The sequence below is a fragment of the Rhododendron vialii genome, chromosome 5a (genome assembly GCF_030253575.1).
Source record: "Rhododendron vialii isolate Sample 1 chromosome 5a, ASM3025357v1".
NCBI classification, from domain to species: domain Eukaryota; kingdom Viridiplantae; phylum Streptophyta; class Magnoliopsida; order Ericales; family Ericaceae; genus Rhododendron; species Rhododendron vialii.
In genome coordinates this window covers 4,919,253-4,942,485 of record NC_080561.1, presented here as the reverse complement: position 1 = coordinate 4,942,485, position 23,233 = coordinate 4,919,253, and the positions used below count along the sequence as shown (strand labels likewise).

Here is a 23,233-nt window from a genome sequence, read left to right as displayed (position 1 = left end):
ATATTTCATTTCACTCCCCAACGCACCTGGTCGGACTGTAAACAGTAAATCTCCCTGCATCTAATCTCCCTTAAATTACGTTTCTTCCCTTTCAAACGTACTCTTCACACAACCTTCCACTAACCACTTCCCTCCCCCAGATTCACCCACGAATTCTTTGCTTCCTTCGCTTAGAAACAATCAATCGGAGCCCTAAAACCATTCTCAATTCAAAACCTCTCCATGATCTCGCAATGATCGAGCTCTAGGGCACCCAAATTCAACTCCTCCAATGGCTTCGTGGCTCCGAGCCGCTGAAGGTTTGCATCTCTCAACTCATTCTCTCTCTTTCTTGATTGCCTACGTATCTAGGTTTTTTATTTGATTAAATGCTATTTTTTTGATGTAATACGTCATAGGACATTGGTGATTTGGATCTTGGTAGACGCCGTTCCTGTTTGAGATTTTTTATGGTTGATTCGTTTGTGTTTAGGATCTAGCTGCATCTGGAAGATTTAGTAGTGTGTAATGATTGATATGGTGTAATGTTGGTGGTGGCTGTGATGGTGGTAACAAAAAAGGATGTTATAACGAAAATGCTAGCTGTGGTTAATGTGCGGAGAGTGCGTTGATATATGTGGAAGATGTATAGATATCTATGAAAGTGTGGGGTTGTCTCAGCTCCCTGACCTGCAATACAAACACCCACCATTAGTGCTAACCGGTCGGAGTTCGTTCGGGAAGGCACTCCGATGGTTAAGTGAGAGACTGAGGAGAAGGTGCAAAGCCTTAGGTCAATTAGAAGCGGGCGTACGTCTCTGGGGTTTTTGCATATCCTTTATTTAGATTCTCATTACTTGCCCTCCAAGCAGTCGCGTGTCCGGCACGCGCAATAACCGCTTTCGGTTGACGTCACAAATGACGTACCGAAGGAAGCGGTGATGTTCATGTGCACCAGCTACCTTTCGCATTTTATGCGGGTCACGCTGATCGATTCTGTGTCAAATGACGACAGGCTGAGACGGTTCAGATCCGGATTTGAGGATTGTACAGTTGATCTGCCCAAATGCCCGACCTGAGATAAGAGGACCCGGACCCGACTATTCGGTCCGTTCCAATGGTTTGGTTCAGCCTAGTGGCTGAGCGCCTGTGTAGCTGCAGATCGTCTGGTTTGGCCCACTACAAAAAGTGCATTGATAATTGTGATAAGTCCCGTGAAACTAACGTTTTGACGCTTTGTGTGCATTGTCTACTACCTAGCGGGCTGTGGTTAGCAGAACCGCATTACATAAGCTGAGGAAATGTCCGAGATGGGTTTATTTATAGGAGGTGTTGGAGGGATGTTTTTGGTTAGGATTATACCAAATTTTTATGATGAATTACTGAATGTATAGATCAGATCCAGCTGCTGCCCTTGCCATGCAGAGTTCATTGCTGCAAAAGTGATGAGCATCAACAATGAGGACGTCATTGCTGCAATATGTGGCATTTATTATTTAGATAGAGCTAGTCTTGCATTTTTTCACTAGAGTAATTGAAAATTCGGTTACACCATGCAGTTACATAAACATATTACGTAGGTAAAGGTATGTTCTAATGAGTCCCTAGCATGTCATGTCTTCCTTTTCGCAAATTTTCTATTTAGGCCCTTCACATTTCGTGTGTGTGGCTTGCAATCTTACGAAAAATGGTAGTTTCAATGTGGTCATGTGCATTTGTATTGGTAAGTAGTTTTGCTCGTTAATGTTTGTATTTACACAAACTTGTGAACTCCCCAAAACTGACAACTACATATTCTGTTGCATTAGATTTATTTGAAGTTGTCGATCGAAGGGCAAAGCTTGTTGTTGGTGAGAACTCAGAGGAGCAGTCAAATTTCCAGTCGCCAGGTATAGACCTTGGTTCCTCTGAGTGTTTCTGGTTGTTAATTTTTATGATCTTACTTTAAAGACGTACTTATTGCAAAATTGTCTGAAGACATGTGCAATGTCTGACTATTGATCTGATTTCCACGGTCGCCCTTTGTTTTCAACCAAAGTACTTTAGGCCTTGTTCGTTTTGGGGTCTCCAAACCACCGGACACGATCTCCGGTAAATTTTCTCTATATATCACTTTCCACTCATTACTCTAAAAAACTTCCCTCAAACCTCAAACCAAGCAGGGCCTTAGCTTTACTTTTAGCTTTACTGAAGAATAAATATTTCATCTTGTTGGCACTGACTAGTAGCAGCTCCAACATTTTCTTTAGTGCTAGCTGTTTCATATGACAAAATGATGATCTCATCAGTACGACTAATATTACGGCTAACGATTAACACGATTTGCAACATCACCCAACTGTAACAAGTCTGCACTTGCTTCAAATGAAAATAGCTTGTGCAAATAGTTGATACTTTTTTTTTGTTTGCTTCTTTTCCCCCCCAAAACTAAGCTTCTAATGGGCGAGGATCTCAAACAAAGAGGACACGGTTAAAGGCTAAGGTATTTCCTGTCATTCGTGTACACTTAGGGCAGTTTTTGATGTTCATAACATACAAATTTCAATTGTATAATATATCTAACAGGTAGTTGATTTCTAGGCTCAAAAGAGACTCTCCTCTAATGAAACTCCTAAAACAGTTGATACCTCATCAGAACTTAATAGCTCAGAAACATCACAACCCAATGTGGTACCTGATAAAGATGGGGCTGGTCTGACAATTGAAACTGATGGGATCATTCCCAGCAATTCAAACGCCCAAACTAGCAACGAGCAGCAACTGAATGTCGAGAATGATGGGTCCATACCGAGCTCCTCTAAATCTGAGTCGATCTTGAGTGAAGAGGTGAAAGACAGCGTTGTTCATGAGGAACTTCCAGTTATTGTTCCCGATGTAGAAGCAATTGCATCAACTTCAAATGGTGAGCTTGTCAATGAGGACTCTTCAGATGTTCTTGAGAGGGTTTCTTCTTCAGAGCCTGATGTCCAAGGTGTTGAGATAGTCCATGAAGATCCTCCAGTTGACACCAGCCAAGATTTTAGAATGCGGGATGCAGGTATCTCTGCAAAAATTGAGCAGGAGGGGCATCACTCTGTAAGTGTGGATACCCCTAATGGAGTTGATACACCTCTGAAAGATGCTGATTCCAAGGTTGAATCTCATTCTGATCAAAAAAAGCAACAAGACCACAAAGCTGATGCTTCTCCGACAAAAGTACAAGATCAACTTGAGGAGGTAAAGCATGTAATATAGGGCAAAACATAGTCGATCGCTTTGTTATTTTGGAGCTATGAGCCTATAAGCTTAGTTCGTTTTCCCTCAAAATTAAGACTCAAGTTCAAGTCTCCTTAATTACCTCCAAACCAAACAAAGCCTTGTGTTACCATATTTTTTAAATATCTGCCACTTCAAGGTTTTTACTGAATTTCAGGCTCAAGGTCTGCTGAAGACAGCAATTTCTACTGGTCAGTCAAAAGAGGCAAGGTTAGCTCGGGTAAGAATCAATTGCAGTCTGTCCTATGGTACTAAATACTGTTGCCACTTCAGTTCACCTATACATGAATTTACCTTTTTATGGTTGTGGAAACAGATCTACAAAAGGAGAACGCCACCTTTTTGATGCCCTCAAGCTTTCTTACAATATCTTTTATACCAAACTAGACGCTACAAAATTCTTATAGTTCTCGATTTCTCAACATCCACAATTTACCCTGCATTTTACACTCATAACAACCCAAAAGCTATTGGCTACACTTTATAATATTTTACATTGACTCTCATCATATGCACTATGGGAATTATAGCATTGAGATGTCATTTTCAGGCCTCAGAAATTATCCATGTAGTCTGTTTCTGATTGAATCTTGGTGTTAAGCTTGATGTGCCTACAGCACAAGTGCTTAACTTATTTAGATGTCCAAGCAACATTCATCTTGGAGAAAACTACTTATTCATGTCTCTTAGCAGTTTTTTTGCTGTATAAGAGGAATCATGGTAAAGCGAACTCATTACACACAGGCTTGTTTATTTGCATATGATCTTTCCTTTGTTTGTAAACTATGTTTATTTTAAAGTTTTAGGTCTTTTCTGTTATCTTGTTCTCGGAACCAAAGCTTAATTTCCTTCATCTTCACTGCAGAATTTTGACTTAGTTTCTTTGAAGCATAAACGTGTTACACTTAGGACTAATCATACTTTTTTTAACAGTACAGTTCTTCCTTTTTTTATGTTTTATCAGCTTTGTGTTAATGATTTCCAGGTTTGTGCTGGACTTTCATCACGTCTTCAAGAGTACAAATCTGAAAATGCTCAGTTAGAAGAGCTTCTCGTTGCAGAGGTGAAACACATTGAGTTGTAAATGAAGTTTTAACTTTCATATGTAATAGGTTTGTTGTGGAGGAAATACTTTTTCAGTAACTAATTACAACCGGAAAGGAAATGCAATTAAGTTTTTTTTGTTTTCTTCTATAACAGAGAGAGCTAAGTAGGTCATCTGAGGCTCGTATCAAGCAGCTACAGAGAGATATATCTGCAGCCAAAAGTGAAGTGATCAAGGTGGAGTCAAATTTGGCAGATGCTTTGGCTGCAAAGAACTCCGAAATTGAGTCACTTGTTAGCTCTGTGGATGCACTTAAGAAGCAGGCTGCTTTATCAGAAGGAAATCTGGCATCATTGCAGGTTCTTTATCGTGCTTTGTTCTGTAATTGATTCGTTACATTGTGACCTTGCCTGCTAGATTTTGCTCTTCCCTCAGCGTTCTTTTGTATAAAATGAACCTGTAGGCTTCACTTGTGTCGTCTTTGGTGTTTGGTAACTTTAGGTTACTTTCCATTTTTAGTGCTGTTCTGTTTGCCTTATATAACTTGCTTCTTAGCGTTATTCTACTTCTATAGCATGCCACCAGTCCATTATAGGTACATCGATTAGAAGAGTACTTTTTTGACCTCTTGGTGATTCACTTGTAAAATTTACACTGTCCTACTCGTTGGAGCAGCGTTCCAAAACTCGGCCGCCTAGGCTGACTAGTCCCCATCTAGCAAGCTCTCCATTTGCAATACATTTTATTCAAAGTTGACCTTATCTTCTTCTCTCATCCGAATAGACCTGAAACAATCCTATAACCTATCAGCAGGGATACTTTCAACTGTCACAGGAAATGGCCGACAGGCTAGAAGGATTCCCATTGGCTAGTGGGTACTGTACCTCGTATTCTTTATATTTGGGATAGGGTCATCCCAAGAAGCTCCAAAATGATATCCGTTTTGCCATGCTAGTAAATGCCAACAATTGTCCCGTGAATGTTGTATATCTTAATACCCTCTGGCAGTTTTCTGCCATTTTTAGAGGATTTTGTGGTATGTGAACTTATTGAACAGCAGCAAGAGTCGTTCAAGCTCCTTGTAGCAGGTTCCAGAGCTGCAAAGATAGATTCCAGATGGTTGCTGATGTCACTGAGAAAGGATTCTTCAACTAGATATCATTAATCGGGGTAACAATAGTGTTAAAGCTGGCGAAGGAAACAGAAGGCTTAGAGATAAGCCCGAGATCAAATGATCAATATAAAACCTGCCTAGCCATTACAGGTGTAATACTAATCAGTAATCATGTACCTAGGTAATGTCCTTGCCTTGGTAATGTCTGATAGCAATTCCTGGAGGTAAGATGCATGAACCTCGAGGCGGGAAACCCCGATAGATGTTAGAACTACCCCTGCAGAAGAGACTTGGCTCTTAAATGCTCAGCCCAGGCTGACTCCAGTTTGACAAATCTTCCAGCCCATTTGACAACCCCTTTACAAGGTGAAAAGCTGCTTCCCACCGCATTAATTGCATGCTGGGTCCAAGGTCTTTGAATAGCGTTCAACTGTTCATTAATCAACGGGAATCCAGAACAGTGAAAGTTAGTCAATGGAAGGCTACGGGAGAGGATCTTAGCAGTGTCCACTCCATGCTCCAGTTTGCAATATTCTTCTGTATTGGATGTGAAATTTCTTCTGTAAAGAGATTAAGAGACATACAGAACATGTTGCTGTCTTGCATTCCAACCTTTGGTTATGGCTTCCTTTATGAAGAGTTAGATATATGGTGGGTAATGTCTTAGAAGTGTCGTCAAAGTGTCTGATACTGTGTTTTGTCCAATTTATGAAGCATGTGAAGGTTGAAACAAGTATGCAAAATTTTTCTAGGCAATTGAAAGACTAAAAAAGTTGTCACTTGTCAACTTCAGTGATGTGTCCAACATGGATAGGGTTAATTCATACAAGTGCTTGTGATTCTTATGACTTCAGTGGTTATCTTTCTACCTTCTATTAATGCTAAGATATGAAGTTCTACTTTACATTAGAGGCAGTACTTTCTGTTTGTATTCATGTTTGTTAGATCTGTTACTTAAGTCCTTTAGTTTACCTTTTAGTATATAAGTATCAAAGGAAAATTTAAATGAGTAGTTGTTTTGGTTCTGAGTTCTGGCGTAGGGTTTCATCATATATCTTTTGCTTTCTGTAATGCTGCACCATTTCATTTCACCAGGCAAACATGGAGTCTATCATGAGAAATAGGGAACTGACAGAGACTAGAATGATGCAAGTAAGTATTTAAGTTCACCTCTTGGAATGTATCATACATTTGAAGGCTTGAAGCTACATTGCTATGAAGTATTGGAATGTAATGATATTTGTTCAAATCACCGCCACCCAGGCTCTCAGAGAGGAGTTGACATCTGTGGAACGGAGAGCAGAAGAAGAGCGTGCGGCACACAATTCTACCAAAATGGTTTCTCTACAAATCTCTGCTAATTTATTCTTTTGTTTTTCCAGCTGTTTGCACGTGTCTTTTGATTTTTGCTTGATTGTTGTTGTTTTATTTATTTTGTAACATCAATTTGTCTGATTAAATAGGCTGCCATGGAAAGGCAAGTAGAGCTGGAGCATCGAGCTATGGAGGCATCCACAGCCCTAGCTAGGATCCAGGTATTGTTGGAACCCATCATTCTTGTGATTCATTGTCTGAGGTGTTGCCCATTTTGACTAATCTTTATTCTCAAATACTCTCTTTTGTATTTATATCTTGCTAGAAACTGGAATAGGATATTGACAAGATCCATTCTCCACATATTTATTGTCATGACCCTGACCCTTCCCTGAAGGTCTTAGCCACAGGCCCACAACAAAGTGCTGGTGAAACCATCACCAAGGCGATAACTTAGATCAAATAACGCATAAGCAATAACTAAAAGGGACGCATGTCATAAAAGTTTACAGACATTGTCATTGTTTTTGTTTAAGGTTTTGTAATCTGATGCGTTGTAGTTTCAAAATAATCTCCTTTATGGTTTGTGTCGTTGTTGGTACAAGAGCAACTAGAGCTTAATCAATCCGAATAGGAACATTGAAATTCATTTGTTTATCCCTTTTTTGCATGTTGTATCTACGAGATCTGCTGAGATAGTTATATTGCTTTCTTATTAGGAAAACTAGGAGAAAACCGTGGGCATGGAAGTTTCTCACCCCGTCTTGAGCCCTTGCATTACTGTTTTCTTATTTCTGGTTCTTTGTTTTCCGTTAAATAGGTTTATCTTGTACTCTGTGTCTCTCACAGGTGATTCAAATTCTTTTTATTGATTAATGTGGCTTTACTTGCACTGGAAAGAAATCAGTAAAAAGTGAATTATCAACTAGGTCAACTGATGCCTATATTTCTTCTCTAGTAACTTTGTGATGTTGCTTCATAATTTTACTCTTATCACTACTGTCTCCAATTAATATTCTTCATTACTTCCCTATTTAGAGAACGGCCGATGAAAGAACTTCAAAGGCTGCAGAACTTGAGCATAAGGTGGCACTGATGGAGGTATGCAATAGATTATTTTCTGGTCTGTATTTCTCATGACAGTTTCCATTCTTGGGATGAAAGTCTGCAGTATCCTCACCATGTGCCATCAGGTTGAATGTGCATCCTTAAACCAAGAACTGCAAGATTTAGAATCCCGTGCTCGTCGTGGACAGAAGAAGTCTCCTGAAGAGGCAAATCAAATGATTCAGGTACAAGTTGTGGAATCTACGGCTGATTTGCATTTTCATGAACTTGTACACTATTTAATGAATTGAGTACTAAATAGTTGTCTGGGCTCCACAGGAAGTGCTCTCTCTCTCTCTCTCTCTCTCTCTCTCTCTCTCAAATATCTTTTCCAAAGTTGAACCTTTTCCTGATAAGATGTACTCCTAGAATGTAATTCCAAGCATGTGCTGTAGGCATCTTTATCCGGTACTAGTATTTAAAGTCAACATTTCATAATCTGGGTTTCCTGTTGAGTTCCAGTGTCAAACTTATCAGAGTTTCCATTGACAAATTTTTGGACACTCCTAATTTGATGGGTCTTGAATGGCTCTAATATATTTCAGTCTTTGCTTCATCACATAGATTTGTTCTTTTCGGTTTTGTTTCAAGTTTTTTTAATTCTTAAAAGCTATGTATCTTTTGACATAAGAATAACCACAACTATGATCCGTCTTTTTGCCGGGATAGTTGTACTCCTGTATTTGACGTAAAAAGAAATACTTGCCAACATATTACATATTTTTGTAAGCAAAATTTGTTAATATAGTACATATCCGTATAATCACTCGTGAATATAAAGATGCAGGCATGGCAGGAAGAAGTTGAGCGAGCCCGGCAAGGTCAGAGAGATGCTGAGAGCAAGCTTTCTTCTTTGGAGGCAAGTTCTTTGTTGTGGGCCTTGTGGCTGTACATGTTTTGCTTGTTATCTTCTTTAATAATGAAAGTCGAACAGATAAGGTTGTTTATTTCGATAATTTCTAATAGATTTCAACGTCTCAAGTTTCTATGTATAGATGATAAACTGATTTTTCGTAGGATCTCACAATGTTGTTCACTTGTTACCAGGCAGATGTGCAAAAACTGAGAGTTGAAATGGCTGCCATGAAGAGGGATGCTGAGCATTATTCACGCCAAGTAAATCTCTTACATCAGCCTGCTTTTTGGTCGCGGTCATTTCTGTTTGAATTTTATGTGATATCCCATCATTTGATTTCTGTAAGATATTTAACATGAGAGTTTTGCTTTAAACCAGCTTCTTTCTTTATTGGTAACAGAACTTAGACCCTCGTGTAAAAATATGAAATGCTTTATCCACAAGTTTTTTGTATGACCCTTTGCTTTCATACTCGTGTTTGGTTCCTTGTGTATGTATCTTTACTACTAACAGATCGTAGGAAAAACCTATCTAGCTATGCTACCTCCGTTTTTTGCTGGAGGCTAAAGTATGTGTTCTATTGAATTCATTTAGGTAGATCTTGTCGTTGTTTTTATTCTTTTTCCAGTTTTGAGATATGAAATCTACCTCATAAGCATTCAAGTACTTCATATTTCGTAATTGCATTGGACATTTCCTAGTCATACGAGTTTTTTAATCAATAATCACCTTGACTGTTGTGGAACAGGAGCATATGGAACTAGAGAAGCGTTACCGTGAGCTAACTGATCTGTTGGTATGTCGAAGTCAAAAAAATTAGCATATGCTGTCATTTCACTGTTATTTACATCTTGATGACTCACCATGTCAATATTCATCTGTATGATTCAGTATTACAAGCAAACACAGTTGGAAACCATGGCTAGTGAAAAAGCTGCAGCAGAATTTCAGTTGGAGAAGGAGATGAAACGTCTTCAGGAAACCCAAGTCTGTATTTGCTTATCCTCAACTTCTTAATTATTCATCCCTGAGGTGGAAAACCTGCCTTCCACTGTGGTAGAGTGATATCAGCCGCTTCAAGATGGCGGTGATAAAATCTGATAGAACCTACAATGTCTATGATTTACTTATATTGATTTATTGTTTACTTAAGCAGGTAGAAACAGAAAGGATCAGAGCTTCTCGTCGAGCATCTTCATCTTGGGAAGAAGACACTGACATAAAAGCACTCGAGTATGTTGCTCTCTCTCTCTCTCTCTCTCTCTCTCTCTCTCTCACACACACACACACACACACAAACATTGGGCTTGTAGATCTGCTTCGAAATCGCCCTACATGCACCTTCATATTAGATAGAGTAAAAAACTCTGAAGAGTCAAAACTAACAAAAAACAGTTCAAACAAAAAAAGGGGGGGGGGGGGGGGGGGGGCGGGGGGGCGGCGGGGGGGGGTGGTGTGGAGGGATGAACTTCGCTTTTGAGTAATTTGGGAAGCAGTTCAAAGAGCATTGTCAGACAGTGGCTTATTGGGAATTTGAACTAATTAGGATTTCCTGAGGAAATTGCTGGGGTAAACCAATACTAAAATGGAATTGTTGCATCTGGATGAAAACCTTTATATCCCTACCTGGAGTCTCTCAGACCTACTATTGTGCATTTTGGAAAATTTCTTGGTGCGTAACTAAGTTTTTCTCTGACTCTGTCATAGTGAGAATAAATCAGAATAAGAACTTGACTTCAGAATTTAACATCTGGAATTAGTACCTTCTCTTTATTTCTCTTTTATCTCATAAACATTTATTACAGGCCTCTCCCCTTGTATCATCGCCATATGGTTGGGGCAAGCATGCAGGTAGCCTTGCTCTTTTCTTTTGCACTTGTGCTCCAGTCTTGCACCCCTATTTTGTTCCCGATTCTTTGAACTTGTCTAATGCAGTTGCAGAAGGCTGCAAAACTACTGGATTCTGGAGCTGTCAGGGCCACAAGATTTCTTTGGCGGTATCCAACTGCCCGACTTCTCCTGCTATTCTATTTGGTGAGAACATTACACCATCTACAAAATTCGGGATGCATTCCTTTTGGAAATATTTAGTAAAACATCTGAAATAAAGTACATGATAGTCATGTTGAACAATCTGCAGGTATTTGTGCATCTTTTCTTGATGTATCTGCTACATCGCCTTCAGGTATGAATATGAGGCCTTCTGCAACATTGTGGTCCATTTCTTGTGCTCGTAGGTAGTCAGAATGTATGTGCATGTGTGTGTGTGGTTAAGTATTTGTTAGGTTTATCATGGGTCTATTTATCGAACGATGTCATGGAAGAACACTTAATTGATCATGAGCCCGTCAGTCATTTTGTAAGAATAAACTAAAAACATGGAGAATGCAGACGACATAAACCTAAGAGAAATGTTTGGAGCAGGAATGGATAGAATGTTGGAGAAACAACCTCTCCTGGCCAATCCTCCTTTTTAATGTTAAACACGTGCATTGGAGCTCTTTTTTAGCACTTCTTTCCCATAATTCACTCTCTTCCAAGCTTGCTCCAACAGCCATTTGAACCCCTTGATTATCACCAAGAAATTCACCATGCTTTTCTTACAAGTTACAAGGAAAGAACTAAATTAAATTCACAATGAACAATTAGTTGTAGCAAATCACCATAATGAAGTGCATTGCCAAGAATAATATAGTTATACCCTTTGATGCATTTGCCAGTAAGAGCCTGTTCTACAATTTAGTCCACAAGATACACGAGGCAGTTAATTTTTATTGAAATTTGGAGGTTGAGATATTTATAGACTACTTATCCGTGTTCTGTCAATGAATGTAGGAGCAAGCTGATTCTTTTTACTCAAGGGAAGTTGCAGTATCCATGGGACTTGCCAACCCTACGTTGCCATGATATGTAGCTGCTTTATGCCCATTGACACACAAGGCTATTTTTCTGTGTGTGGCTTCTACAACAGTGTTCGCTCTCTATTTAGATGCAAGATTGTTCTTCCGCCAATCACAAGAACCGTGAATCGTGGGAATTTCGCTTCCCTTGGTCATCTTCGTCATCCTCATCCAAACCATTGATATTGATAGAGCGAGGCAGTTTATACATGATGCAACTCTTTCATCAAGCAACAATGGCAACTTCAGATACTGATGGCTTGTACACATCTGTTTCTGCTTTTGATAGTGGAAAAATCCCTAGCCCAAAAAAGCTACCATGTTGCAGATGCATTTTATCCCAAGGTACTCCATATATACCACATTCTGTTGCAGGCCGACACTGACATAATAGTTTTCATACTATTTCTGACGATATTATACGACTCATTGTTTACGTGTAAATGTGATCGCAAACTCAAATCAATTAATTAAAAAGGTGATTATTTCATTACTTACTATGTTGTCGAGACGTATTAGAAATCCAAGAATGGTAACCTTAGCAAGGAGATTCAGTTTAATCTATCACATACTCGAGCTGCCTGTGGCAACTATCACTTTGATTTTTCACAATACGAAGTTATTTTGGCTATTGCATCTAGATATTTTTTTTGACCAGCCTATTGCATCTAGATATTAAATAAGAAAGTCCCCGTTGTCTATCTCGCTATCATTTCAAACACTTACACTAGAGTGAGGTGGGCCCTAGAGTTGTTGGGCGGCAAGGAGAATTGGATCTCTGACTGTAACAAGTAGCAACCCGTGTTTTCGGTATTTGAAACTACCATTATTTTTGGGCGCCGCTATTCGCAGCCCTTTATTTACTCCCGTAGCCCACTAAATTTCGGTAAATGATTGTTGAAAATCATAAATAACATTTCGGTAAATTGCTGTTGAAAACAAGATTATATTTCGGTAACTACATGTCGAAAATATGTTCAACTTTCGGTAAACAACTGCCGAACATGCATTTTCGGTAAACATCTGTTGAAAAAAATATTATATTTCGGTAATTGGACGCTGAAAATATATCTCAATTTCGGTAACTAACTGTCGAGTATAATTGAAAATTTTTAACGGGCTATGGGAGTAAATAGAGGGCTGCGAATAGCAGCGCCCTTATTTTTTGGATTTTGTTAACAAAAGAAGGCTAAAGTACATAAACACCTCCTCAACTATCACTTTTTTTCACGGAGACCCCATAACCTTTAAAAACACTCAAGGAGACCCCCTTACCTACTCCTGTTACCCAGGTGACACCCTTCTGTCTTAGAACCGTTAGCTGGAAGCTCACATGTCCGAAATTTTCGACTTTTTTTTGGACAAAAATGCCCTTTGTCCATACTATATACATCTTCTTCCCCACTATGACCTCCCTCTCTCTCTCTCTCTCTCCCTGTAAAGACCCATAAATTTTCGTTATATATTTTAATAATTTATAAATGGATTAATGATGGTTTGATGTGGAAAATTGAAGTTGGGGGTTAATGTGAGAGAATATAAAAAACTCATGGGTGTTAGTGTAATTTGTGCATGTGTGTGTTGTGTATACCAGGGAGACTTTTCCCTTCTTTTTTTTTTTTTTTCTTTTCCATCTCCCTCTCGGCATTCTCTCCTCTCTCGGCTCTCTCTCCATTTCTCCTCCAAGTCTCTCAAAAACTCATCACTAAACCCAAAATCTACAACAATTAACCTCAACTCCATCTTCTACGTGTGTATTCGGGCTTGTATCGGGTAGGATAGAGCTCGATTGGGTGTATTTTTGCTTAACTTGGATTCCGAAAGCTAGGGTTCGATCAATCTCTTTATTTTGGGCTTGGATATTCGAGATAGAAAATTCTACCACTCTTTATATGTTATATGAGTGTTCCTATGCCTTATTTGAGCTTGGATTGGTTGTTATTGGGATTAGATCAAAATCTGTCATGCTGTAAAAAATCGCCAAAATTTTCGGACTCCTACCGGTAGGACATTTTTCTCTACCGGTAGAATTTTGTTGTCTTGATAATTTGTACCCACTGTTTAAAATTTGTACTGGTAGGATTTATTTCCTACTGGTAGGATTATAAATTTTCTCAGACCCTACCGGTACAAAATTTTCCTCTACCGGTAAGATTCTCTTGAACTTAAATTTTGTTCCTGCTGTTTACAAGTTGTATCGGTAGACTCCTATTCCCTACCGGTAGGTTACCAGTCAAAAGTTGAATTCCCCTGGCTCAATGCCGTCTTACTTTTCTAATGCCTTGGGATATGTTTTATGGATTTATTATTATTAAATGTGATAAGACTTTGGACAGTCTTATTTGTTCTCATGGGTGACGTGAGACACATGGGAAATTCGGCTGGGTCAATGCAGGCGTACTTTTCTAATGCCTTGGGATATTTTTTATGGGTTTATTATTATTATATGTGATAAGACTTTGGATAGTCCTATTTGTTCTCATGGGTGACATGAGACACATGGGAATTGTTCAAATTAGTGGAACTACAGAATGAAAAATATGAGTTTCTTGCACGACACTTGTACGAAAGGTACACTTGAACATGTGAACGACGCGCGAACACTCGGGGTTCATCGACGGATGGGTGCCTGACAGGAGATATCAGGGTTCCATAATTAGCCCGACAGGAGCTTATGCTCATATTGAACACTCAAGGCCTAACTTTCGAGGTGAGTGCTTGACAGGGGATATCGGGGTCCCATAATTAGCCCGGCAGAAGCTTCGGCTCAGACACACAAATGATACGAAATGTTGAGACACAAGTTGAATGAACATGATTTATGAGTTGAAATGAAAGAAAGATTGGAGATATTGGGACACTTGATCATGATAGTTGTGCTTCCTCCGTTGTCATTTGATTTTCCATCATTTGTTCTTTCGTTTAGCTCATTTGCATATAAGGTTTGCGTAGATTTTTCTACTGAGCTAGTATAGCTCAAGCTTATATTATTTTCAGATTCTAACCCAGATCACTAGCTTGCATGACTGGAGTGCTTGAAGTGTGGACATGCTTACTTTTAAAGCTAACCAAAGGAGTTATCAATTCATCTTTGTAAACCTCTTTTTGAAAAATGTATTTGTAACTAAAATTGTAATTTTTTTGATTTGGAATATTGTAACCCTTAATCCTCCTTTGAAATTTGATACTTATGTTAATTTAAGGCTGTCGAGCCGATGTTGTAATATTTTGGAACCTTGTGAATTTGGAAGTATTGTTATGGGAATGAGAATACAGAAATCTTTTGGGTATCGTACGGGATATCGTGAGGTTTTATGTTTATGAAAAATCTTTTATATTTATGTTGAAAATCGAAGGCGTGACACACACACTCTCTCTCTCTCTCTCTCTCTCTCTCTCTCATGTCAATAGTAGCAACAATAGCCGCCAAAGCCGTAGCCATAACTACAGCTCCAACCAAACCCAGAATTGGGTTGATGCTTACTGTCGTGGAGAAAAAGCTCGATGCTTACTGTCGTTGGGGAGATAAAGCTCTGTTGTTGATAATAATTGTAACTTCCTGGTGGAAGAACGGTAACTTCTTAGTGGAAACTGTAACTTAATGGTGGTGGAATGGTGGAATAAGAGAACAAATTCCTCTTTTCCATTTCATTTTCGAGCTATCTTCTTCCTAGTTATTACAAATTTTTAATTTCGTAACCAAGTCAGACCCAATTTTTAATTAGGGTATACATTAAGATACTACTTCCAAGAACCCTAATATTCTCATACAAATTCCCAAACGTATAGCTATAACATATAGTATGTAAATTTACATCAACATTAGCGCCATAGTGTCAATACATCTAGGGTTTTTACATACCACACGTACTTTGAAACTAGGGTTCGATCGAATGAGTATAGCTTTGAAACTATAGTTCTTCAGTTGCCACGATTCTCGATCTTCTTCAAAACTAGGGTTTTTTTTGGGGATCGAAGTCAGGAGTGGGAGAAGAAGTGAGAGAGACAGTTGCCATGGGAAAGGAAGAAAGAGAGCACTGATCGGTCGAATGAGCAGAGCGTGGATCGTCTCACTTTGTTTCACCATATACTCCCTCTGTCCCATAATATTTGTCCGGTCCGCAAAACGAGGATTATAAAATAATATATTTATTTCAAGAAAAAATTCAAATTTTTTTCATAAGTTAAAAGAACTCGTCAAGATCTAGTAAATTGTTGAATTTTTTTTCAACTTTTCTTACAAAAATTGTTACATCTCCGTTTTGCGGACCGGACAAATATTATGGGACGGAGGGAGTATAATAAAAAGGGTATCTTAGTCATTTCATTCATTCCGTTAATGGAGTTTTCGTTTTTTTTCTTTTTCAGTAGTTGATGGGGTTTCCTTGGCTGTTTTTAAAGGTTAGGGGGTCTCTGTGGAAAAATGTTATAGTTGAGGGCGTGATAATGTACTTTAGCCAAAAAAGAAAAGAAAAGAGAAGTGTCGGCATTATATTCGTTTTGTCCTTCAATGCGTCGGTCTAAAAGAGAGACGTTGGAAGTGGACCAACTGGAGGAGTATATTCTTTCCTCTAGACTTCTAGTAGTAATTGCCAATCTGTATTCTAGTAGTAATTGCCAATCTGTATGGACGAGTGTACCAGACCAGAGACGTTTGCGAGTGTGGGCGGCGGGTAGGGCAGACCAGAAAGACGTTGGGAGTGTTTGGTGGGGGTCTCTAATAAGTATAAGATCTAGTGCACGATATAAAAGTAGAATCTTTGTGGGGAAAAAAAACTCAAAGAAAAAGAAATGGGAGCCTCGGCAGCATGTCACTTTGGATACGAATATCCTACGGGAACTCACGAGAAGTGCACCTATTGGCGCTCACGCCCACTTTCAAATCTCGTACAAATGATCCGAATTGTTCATTAAGTTTTTACTATTTTTCCAAGGGGCCATGACAAAAATTAGTTCTTTTACAAGTAGTTGATCCAGTGCATCAAATTTTCATTCAGAACTCAAGCTCTTATCTCTTATATTCTGAATGAAAAATTGATACAAAAATATGACGGTTGGGAGCCTTAAAAAAATGTCACAAAAATACAGGGGAGTGCAGGTGATGCCTCCCTTATACTCTCATGCATATGGGCCGAATTCGATTCCTGTAAATATCTATCCTCTTTCCAAGTTTCTCTATATTAGATTAGATTTAACGAATGACAATATATATATATATATATATATATATATATATATATATATATTTTGAAAGATTTTTTTTTTCATTAAGATGTATTGATATAATAAGCACATTACAAATAACTTGTGCAAAATCAAACAAATTATCACCTGAGGCACATCCTACTAATTGCTAACATGTTTGTGGGTGTAGTCTATGACTGTGGTTTGTACTTTGTAGAATGATTGCTCCTGAAAAGTGTTAGTAATGGAGTTGGAAGGGGGAAGTGGATCTGCCCTGTCCCGAAATTCATGTGCTTCTGTGCCTAAAGGTTTGTCTCAAAAATTCCAGTGCCTTTGTGCCGAACGATTTTCTGACTCTCGGCACACAGCACATGGTTTTTGGCACAGCGGCTCTGGCATCTGGAAGGGGGAGAGAAGTCAGCAGCGTGGGAATTGTGGGCCAATGCTAGACGATGACAAATTCCAAATACTACTATAATGCTTTCGCCTTCACCAGATATTTGCTGTCATGACTCGTAAGTCGTAACTACTACTACTAGATCTGTAGATATCCCTGGTGCCTTAGTTTTTGACAGATACCATCTTTTGTAAGAGCTTTGTTCAATGGTTACCCTCAATTCCCAACAATCCCTTCTTCTCACTTGTCTAACACTTGATGTGTTTCTGAGCTTCAGGGGCCCAGACGTCCGCAAGACTTTCGTCGACCACCTCTATGCGGCATTGTGCCGCGCCGGATTTCGCACCTTCAAAGACGATGGGATAGAAAAAGGAGAGGATATCGGGCTTGAGCTCGGGAGAGCGATTCAAGAGTCGAGGGTCTCGATAATTGTCTTCTCAAAGAACTATGCGTCGTCGGCTTGGTGCCTTAACGAGCTCCTGATGATCCTGGAATGTAGGAGAGCTTACGGGCATGCAGTTGTGCCTGTCTTCTATGACGTGGAACCGTGTGAAGTGAAGAAGCAAACCGGCAGTTTCGAAGAAGCGTTTGCAGTTCATGAAGAGAGAATCAAATCAGAAACAGGTGAACGGAAAGAGGCATTGATGGGCCAGGTAGGAAGGTGGAGGGCTGCGCTTAAAGAAGTTGGAGGCCTGTTCGGGATGCATTTGCAAAATCAAGCCAATGGGTAAATTTCCTCGTGGCGCTTGCTTGTTTAGCTAGGCATAACCCAATGATTAAAAAAAACAAACAAAAGGAGAGGCATAACTGGCATCACTTTTCATCTCATACTCGTCCGATTATTTAAGTAGTGAGGTTAAGCTGGCCATTTTTGTTAGTTATTGCTATGAAATGCGTAATTTCTTGGTTGGTTCGTGCTATTTATTCAGTCATGTATTCTTACTGTGTTCTGTTTCCCATCTTCCTTGCAATTTTCAGATACGAGGTGAAGTTTATCGAGGACATTACGAAAGAGGTTGGAGACAAACTACGTCGCCTGGTCTTGGACTTTGCCCCGGACCTGGTGGGACTGCATTCACAAGTCGAAAACAATCAGCTTTGGTTAGAAGAAGATAGGCCAACTGATTATGGCTTAGCTCCAATTTGTGGAATGGGTGGATTAGGTAAGTCAACCTTGCTTATTTTTTGTATAATTAGAACTTCTCGAGATTCGAACATCTCAAGATTCGAACGTAACAGTTTCCTTGCAAATGTGAGAGAAATATCACAACACCATTATGGTTTTACTTCGTTTACCAAGACATGGTTTCTGTCAGATGTTTTGAAGACAAGACAAGTAAAACTAAACAGTATTGCTGAAGAAACTGCTAAGATTAAAGGTGATTTAATTTAGTTTGTTTCTTTTCTTTTCTTTTCTGTTGTATAGATTTGCTGCTCTCCATTCATTGCTTGGTAAAATATTTTCGAAGCACTTTGAGCAGAAAACGCAGTCGAAGCTTTAATCTTGGTAGTGGCTGCTTACTAATTCTTAAAGATATCATTTGTTATTCAGGATATAGTTATCAGTATTCAGTGGTGAAATACCGTATTTTGGCTTTACAAGTGGAGCTGATGATTCTCTTCAGCAGCCCTTTGAATTCCTGGAAACCTTCTTCTGGGCTTGTCAAGATCGATTGTGACGTGTCTCCCTCGGATGAGTTGCTTAAGATACTTGCTTTGGATGTTCAATCTGTCTTTGTAGCCTCTGGGCAAGTTTCCCTCCACAGATTCACGACAAATTCACTGTTTCCGGCATCTCCGACCTACAATCAGAGCTCTAGACCATTTTCAATTTGAACCTCTCCATGATTCTGCTGTTTGTTTTCGCCGATTTTGCATTGATTGAGCTCTAGACCATTCGTGGCTCAGAGCCGCAGAAGGTTTGCATTTATTTATTTATTTTATCTCATTCTCTCCTTTTGATTATGTGATTATGTATGTATGTAGAGTTTGATTTCAAGTGGAATGTGGTTATTATAGAGTACATACTCCATACATTTCTAGTTGATGCCGATTTTATTTGATTGAATACTTGTACTGATGTAAGATGTGATAGGAAATTGGTGATTTGGATCTTAAAAGATGGCATTCATGTTGGAACTTTGTTGTAACTAGTGCCTGGGCACACGCAATGCGTGTGCAATAATATAAAAGATGGAAAGAGAAAAATCTTGAATCGGGATTACCCTGCAGTGAAATCTGGAATCCAAATAGTAGAAAAGAGGGGAGAAGAAATTTGGGGTGGCTGTTTTTTTCTTGTTCGCAGTTTCTTTGGTTAGTTTGAGGTGTAGTTTGGGAAAAAGTGCTAGCCAGCCTCAAAATTGATGTTCATACAAAGAGGGGTGTACTTAGGCCCTTAATAATCTGTAGCTTCATGCTTGCGATGTGGTTTATGCATGCAACTTCTTTGAGATTTTATGTGGTGGTAAAATTCCTTTCGTGCTTTGTAATTTGTTGATGTAAGTGCCAGCAAGTTACGGAATTAGGGAGTACTCGTTAAAAATATCTTTCTGTATATACATGCTTGACTTGCAATCCCACACCAAATGGTAATTTCTTTGTGGTCATCTGCAGTTGTATCGATAAATACTTTTTCGTAATCAGTTTTGTTCGTTCATGTTTATATCTACACAAACTTATGATCTCCGAAAAACTGACAGCTTTGTATCCTGTTGCAGATCGAAGGGCAACGCTTGTTGTTGGTGAGAACTCAGAGAAGCAGCCACTTTTGCAGTCACCAGGTATAGACCTCGGATCATCTGTGTGTTTTCTGCTCGTTACTTTGTTATGATCTTACTATAAAAAGGCCCAATGATTACAAAAATCGTTTGCAGACGTGCAGTTTCTGTCTATTGAACTGATTTCCACGGTCACATTCTTTTTTCAACCAAACTACTTCAGCTTTACTGGAGGACAAATATGTCTTCTTGTCGGCACTGACCAGTACGAGCTCCAATGATTTTTCTTTAGTGCTAGCTGTTTCATATGAAAATGACCGATCTCATTAATATGACTAATATTGAGCTTAACAATTAACATGATATGCAACATGGCCCAACTATAAATTGTTGTCTTCACTTGCTTCGAATGAAAATAGCTTGTGCAAATAGTTGATACATACTTTTTTGTTTGCTGCTTTCCTTTTCCTAAAACTCAGCTTCTAATGGACAAGGATCTCAAGTGCAGAGGACGCAGTTAGGGGCCAAGGTATTTCCAATCATTCCTATAGCCTCGGGGTAGTATTTTGATATTCAAAAATATAGAACTTTCAATCGTACGATATTTCTAACAGGTAGTTGATTTCTAGGCTCAAAAGTGACTCTCCTCGAGTGAAACTCCTAAACCAATTGATACCTCATCAGAATTTAGTAGCAGAAACATCACAACCCGATGTGGTACTTGATAAAGATGGGTATGGTTTGACAATTGACAGTGATGGTATCGTTCCCAGCAATTCAAACGCCCGAACTAGCAATGAGCAGTAACTGAATGTTGAGAATGATGGGTCCATGCCAAGCTCTTCTACATCTGAGGCAATGAGGTGAAAGGCAGGGCTGTTCTCTAGGAACTTCTGGTTATTGTTCCCAATGTAGAAAGCAATTGCATCAATTTCAAACGGTGAGCTTGTCAATGAGGACTCTTCAGATGTTCTTGAGTGGGTTTCTTCCTCACAACTTGCTGTCAAAGGAGTTGAGATACAACTCTGAAAGATGCTGATCTCATCTGATTCCGATAAAAAAAAGCAACAAGAGCACAAAGCTGATACTTGTTTGACGTACGAGATCAACTTGAAGAGGTAAAGCATGTACTGTAGGGAAAAACATAGTTGCTCACTTTGTTATTTTTGGAGTTATAAGCCTATGAGCTTTGGTCGCATTCCCTCAACAATAAGATTCAAGTTCGAGTCTCCTTAACTTACGTCCAATCCAAACTAAACCAAATTATACTAAGCCTTACGTTCCTGTATTTCTTAAGCATTTGCCACTTCAATGTTTTTACTGAATTTCAGGATCAAGGTCTGCTTAAGACAGCAATTTCTACTGGTCAGTCAAAAGAGGCAAGGTTAGCTCGGGTAAGAATCAATTGCCGTCTGTCATCTGGTATTTATTACTGAGGCTATTACTGGTGGCATCTCATTTCACGTATGCATGAAGTTACCTTTTTATGGTTATGGAAATAGATGTATAAAAGTAGAACCCCTCCTTTTGCTGTCCTCTCTTTCTGAAGCTATCTTGCAATATCTTTTATACCTAACTAGACCCTACAAGACTCTCAGTTTTTTATTTCTCAACATCCACAATTTACCTTGGGATTTACATATCAACCCAAAATCTTTTGGCAAGTATAAATTGGTTTACCAGAATCAGAGTCAAAATACTAAGAATAGGGTTTTCTTTGGTGGCAGCTAATATTGTATTTCATCATATGCATGATGAGAATTATAGCATTACGATGTTTATTTCTGCACTTCGGAAACTACCCACATAATCTGTTTCTGACTGAATCTCGATGTTATGCTTGATGCGCCTGCAGCTCGAGTGCTTAACTTATTTAGATGTCCTAGCAGCATTCATTTCTGAAAAAACTACATACATCATGTCTATTTGTAGTATTTTTTTATAAAGTGTATAAGGGTTATTATGGTATACAAGTAAAGTGAACTAGTTAAGCACATGCTGGTTTATTTGCTTATTATCCTTCCTATCCTTGTAAACTATGTTATGATTTTCACATCAGTTTAGGTTCTTTCAATTATCTTGTCCCCAGAACCAGTGCTTGATTTCCCTCATCTTTACAGCAAAACTTTCAAATCAGTTTCTTTCCAGCACCTAGGACCAGTCATCTTTTTTTCTTATTGTACTGGTGTTCTTCCTTTTGCATGTTGTATTAGTTTTGTGTTAATGATTTCCAGGTTTGTGCTGGACTCTCGTCATGTCTTGAAGCATACAAATATGAAAATGAGGAATTACGAGAGCGTCTCATTGCGGAGGTGAAACACATTTAGTTTTTTCCTAATATTATTCCCAAATGAAGTTCTAACTTTCATGTGTAATAGGTTTGCAGTGGAGGATAGTCTTCTTCAGTAACTTATTACAACAGGGAAAGGAAATGCAATTGAAGTTTGTTAATCTTTACCATAACAGAGAAAGTCATCTGAGGCTCGTATCAAGCAGCTACAGAGAGAGATATCTACAGCCAAAAGTGAAGTGACTAAGGTGGAGTCAAATATGGCCGATGCTTTGGCTGCGAAGGACTCTGAAATTGAGGCACTTAAGAAGCAGGCTGCTTTATTGGAAGGAAATCTGGCATTACTGCAGGTTCTTTCTCGTGCTTGTTTCTATAATCGACACCTTACATTGTTACGTTGTCTGCTAGTTTTGCTACTCCTGCAGCATTCTTTTGTATGAAATGAACCTGTATCAATCTAAAACAGATGAACATCTCACTTGGTTGGCTTCATTTGTGTCGTTTTTGGTGTATGGTCTAGTTTACCTTCAATTTTTATGGCTGTTCTCTTTGCCTTACTTAACTTGCTTCTTAGCCTTTTTCTACTTGTACAGCAAGCCACCAATCCATTATAAGTACGTCAATTAGAAGAGTACTTTTTGACATCTTGGTGATTCGCCTGTAAAATTTACACCGTCCTGCACAAACTTCTTTTCTGCGTGTTATTTGTTTGGTCTACAGTTAGGATGATGCTAATTCATTTGCTGGAGATGCTAATTGATTTGTCCGGTGACTTCGGTCGCATGCTATTCCCTCTTTGTCCTCTTTTTCTCCTTCTATTTTCTGTCTTCCCTAATGGTGCTACATCGTTTTGGTCTCAGAGCAAAACTTTGATCCACGTCCTTTGTTCCAGGTTGCTCAATTTATAGACCGCATTGTTTAGAAAGAAAAATCAGTCCACAGTTCCATCCTTCCTCATTTCTCCAACCTGCAAGCTGCCCACCATCCTGGTGATCCATGACAAACACATCACAGTTTCTTGCTATCAGAATCCCTGAGAAGAAGTTCTGACGAAGCACTGTCACTCCCTCTGGAT

The 23,233-nt window shown here is 39.0% G+C and overlaps 2 protein-coding genes and 1 pseudogene across 6 annotated transcripts; all 3 read left to right on the top strand.

Moving 5' to 3' along the window:
• The first annotated feature begins 59 nt into the window (after window positions 1-59).
• Window positions 60-12,063, top strand: LOC131325465 (golgin candidate 1). 5 transcript variants are annotated; one of them, XM_058357753.1, is made up of 21 exons: window positions 60-299; window positions 1,788-1,868; window positions 2,412-2,461; window positions 2,560-3,195; window positions 3,392-3,454; window positions 4,220-4,297; window positions 4,435-4,638; window positions 6,489-6,545; window positions 6,657-6,731; window positions 6,857-6,928; window positions 7,746-7,808; window positions 7,901-7,999; window positions 8,602-8,677; window positions 8,866-8,930; window positions 9,419-9,466; window positions 9,562-9,657; window positions 9,827-9,903; window positions 10,476-10,521; window positions 10,606-10,704; window positions 10,811-10,855; window positions 11,506-12,063. In XM_058357753.1, exons 1-21 carry the CDS (start codon window positions 272-274, stop codon window positions 11,575-11,577), a joined length of 2,130 nt encoding a protein of 709 aa, XP_058213736.1. In that variant the 5' UTR covers window positions 60-271; the 3' UTR covers window positions 11,578-12,063. The 5 variants fall into 5 exon arrangements, with proteins under 5 accessions (XP_058213736.1, XP_058213735.1, XP_058213734.1 ...); XM_058357752.1 differs by having other exon boundaries at window positions 9,824-9,903; XM_058357751.1 differs by having other exon boundaries at window positions 8,596-8,677.
• A 5,196-nt stretch (window positions 12,064-17,259) lies between these two features.
• Window positions 17,260-18,531, top strand: LOC131325469 (disease resistance protein RPV1-like). Its single transcript, XM_058357761.1, has 3 exons — window positions 17,260-17,878; window positions 18,130-18,314; window positions 18,391-18,531. Exons 1-3 carry the CDS (start codon window positions 17,358-17,360, stop codon window positions 18,405-18,407), a joined length of 723 nt encoding a protein of 240 aa, XP_058213744.1. The 5' UTR covers window positions 17,260-17,357; the 3' UTR covers window positions 18,408-18,531.
• LOC131327465 (golgin candidate 1-like) overlaps window positions 18,454-23,233 on the top strand; it is a 78,555-nt pseudogene continuing 73,775 nt past the window's right edge.

Bases quoted from the DNA above. Each gene is read 5' to 3' on its own strand.
- LOC131325465 (XM_058357750.1), top strand. From the start codon at position 272: ATGGCTTCGTGGCTCCGAGCCGCTGAAG. The intron at 300-1,787 runs GTTTGCATCTCT...CTGTTGCATTAG, and splicing joins GTGGCTCCGAGCCGCTGAAG to ATTTATTTGAAGTTGTCGAT. The intron at 4,639-6,488 runs GTTCTTTATCGT...TCATTTCACCAG, and splicing joins GAAATCTGGCATCATTGCAG to GCAAACATGGAGTCTATCAT.
- LOC131325469 (XM_058357761.1), top strand. From the start codon at position 17,358: ATGGTTACCCTCAATTCCCAACAATCCCTTCTTCTCACTTGTCTAACA. The intron at 17,879-18,129 runs GTAAATTTCCTC...TGCAATTTTCAG, and splicing joins TTGCAAAATCAAGCCAATGG to ATACGAGGTGAAGTTTATCG.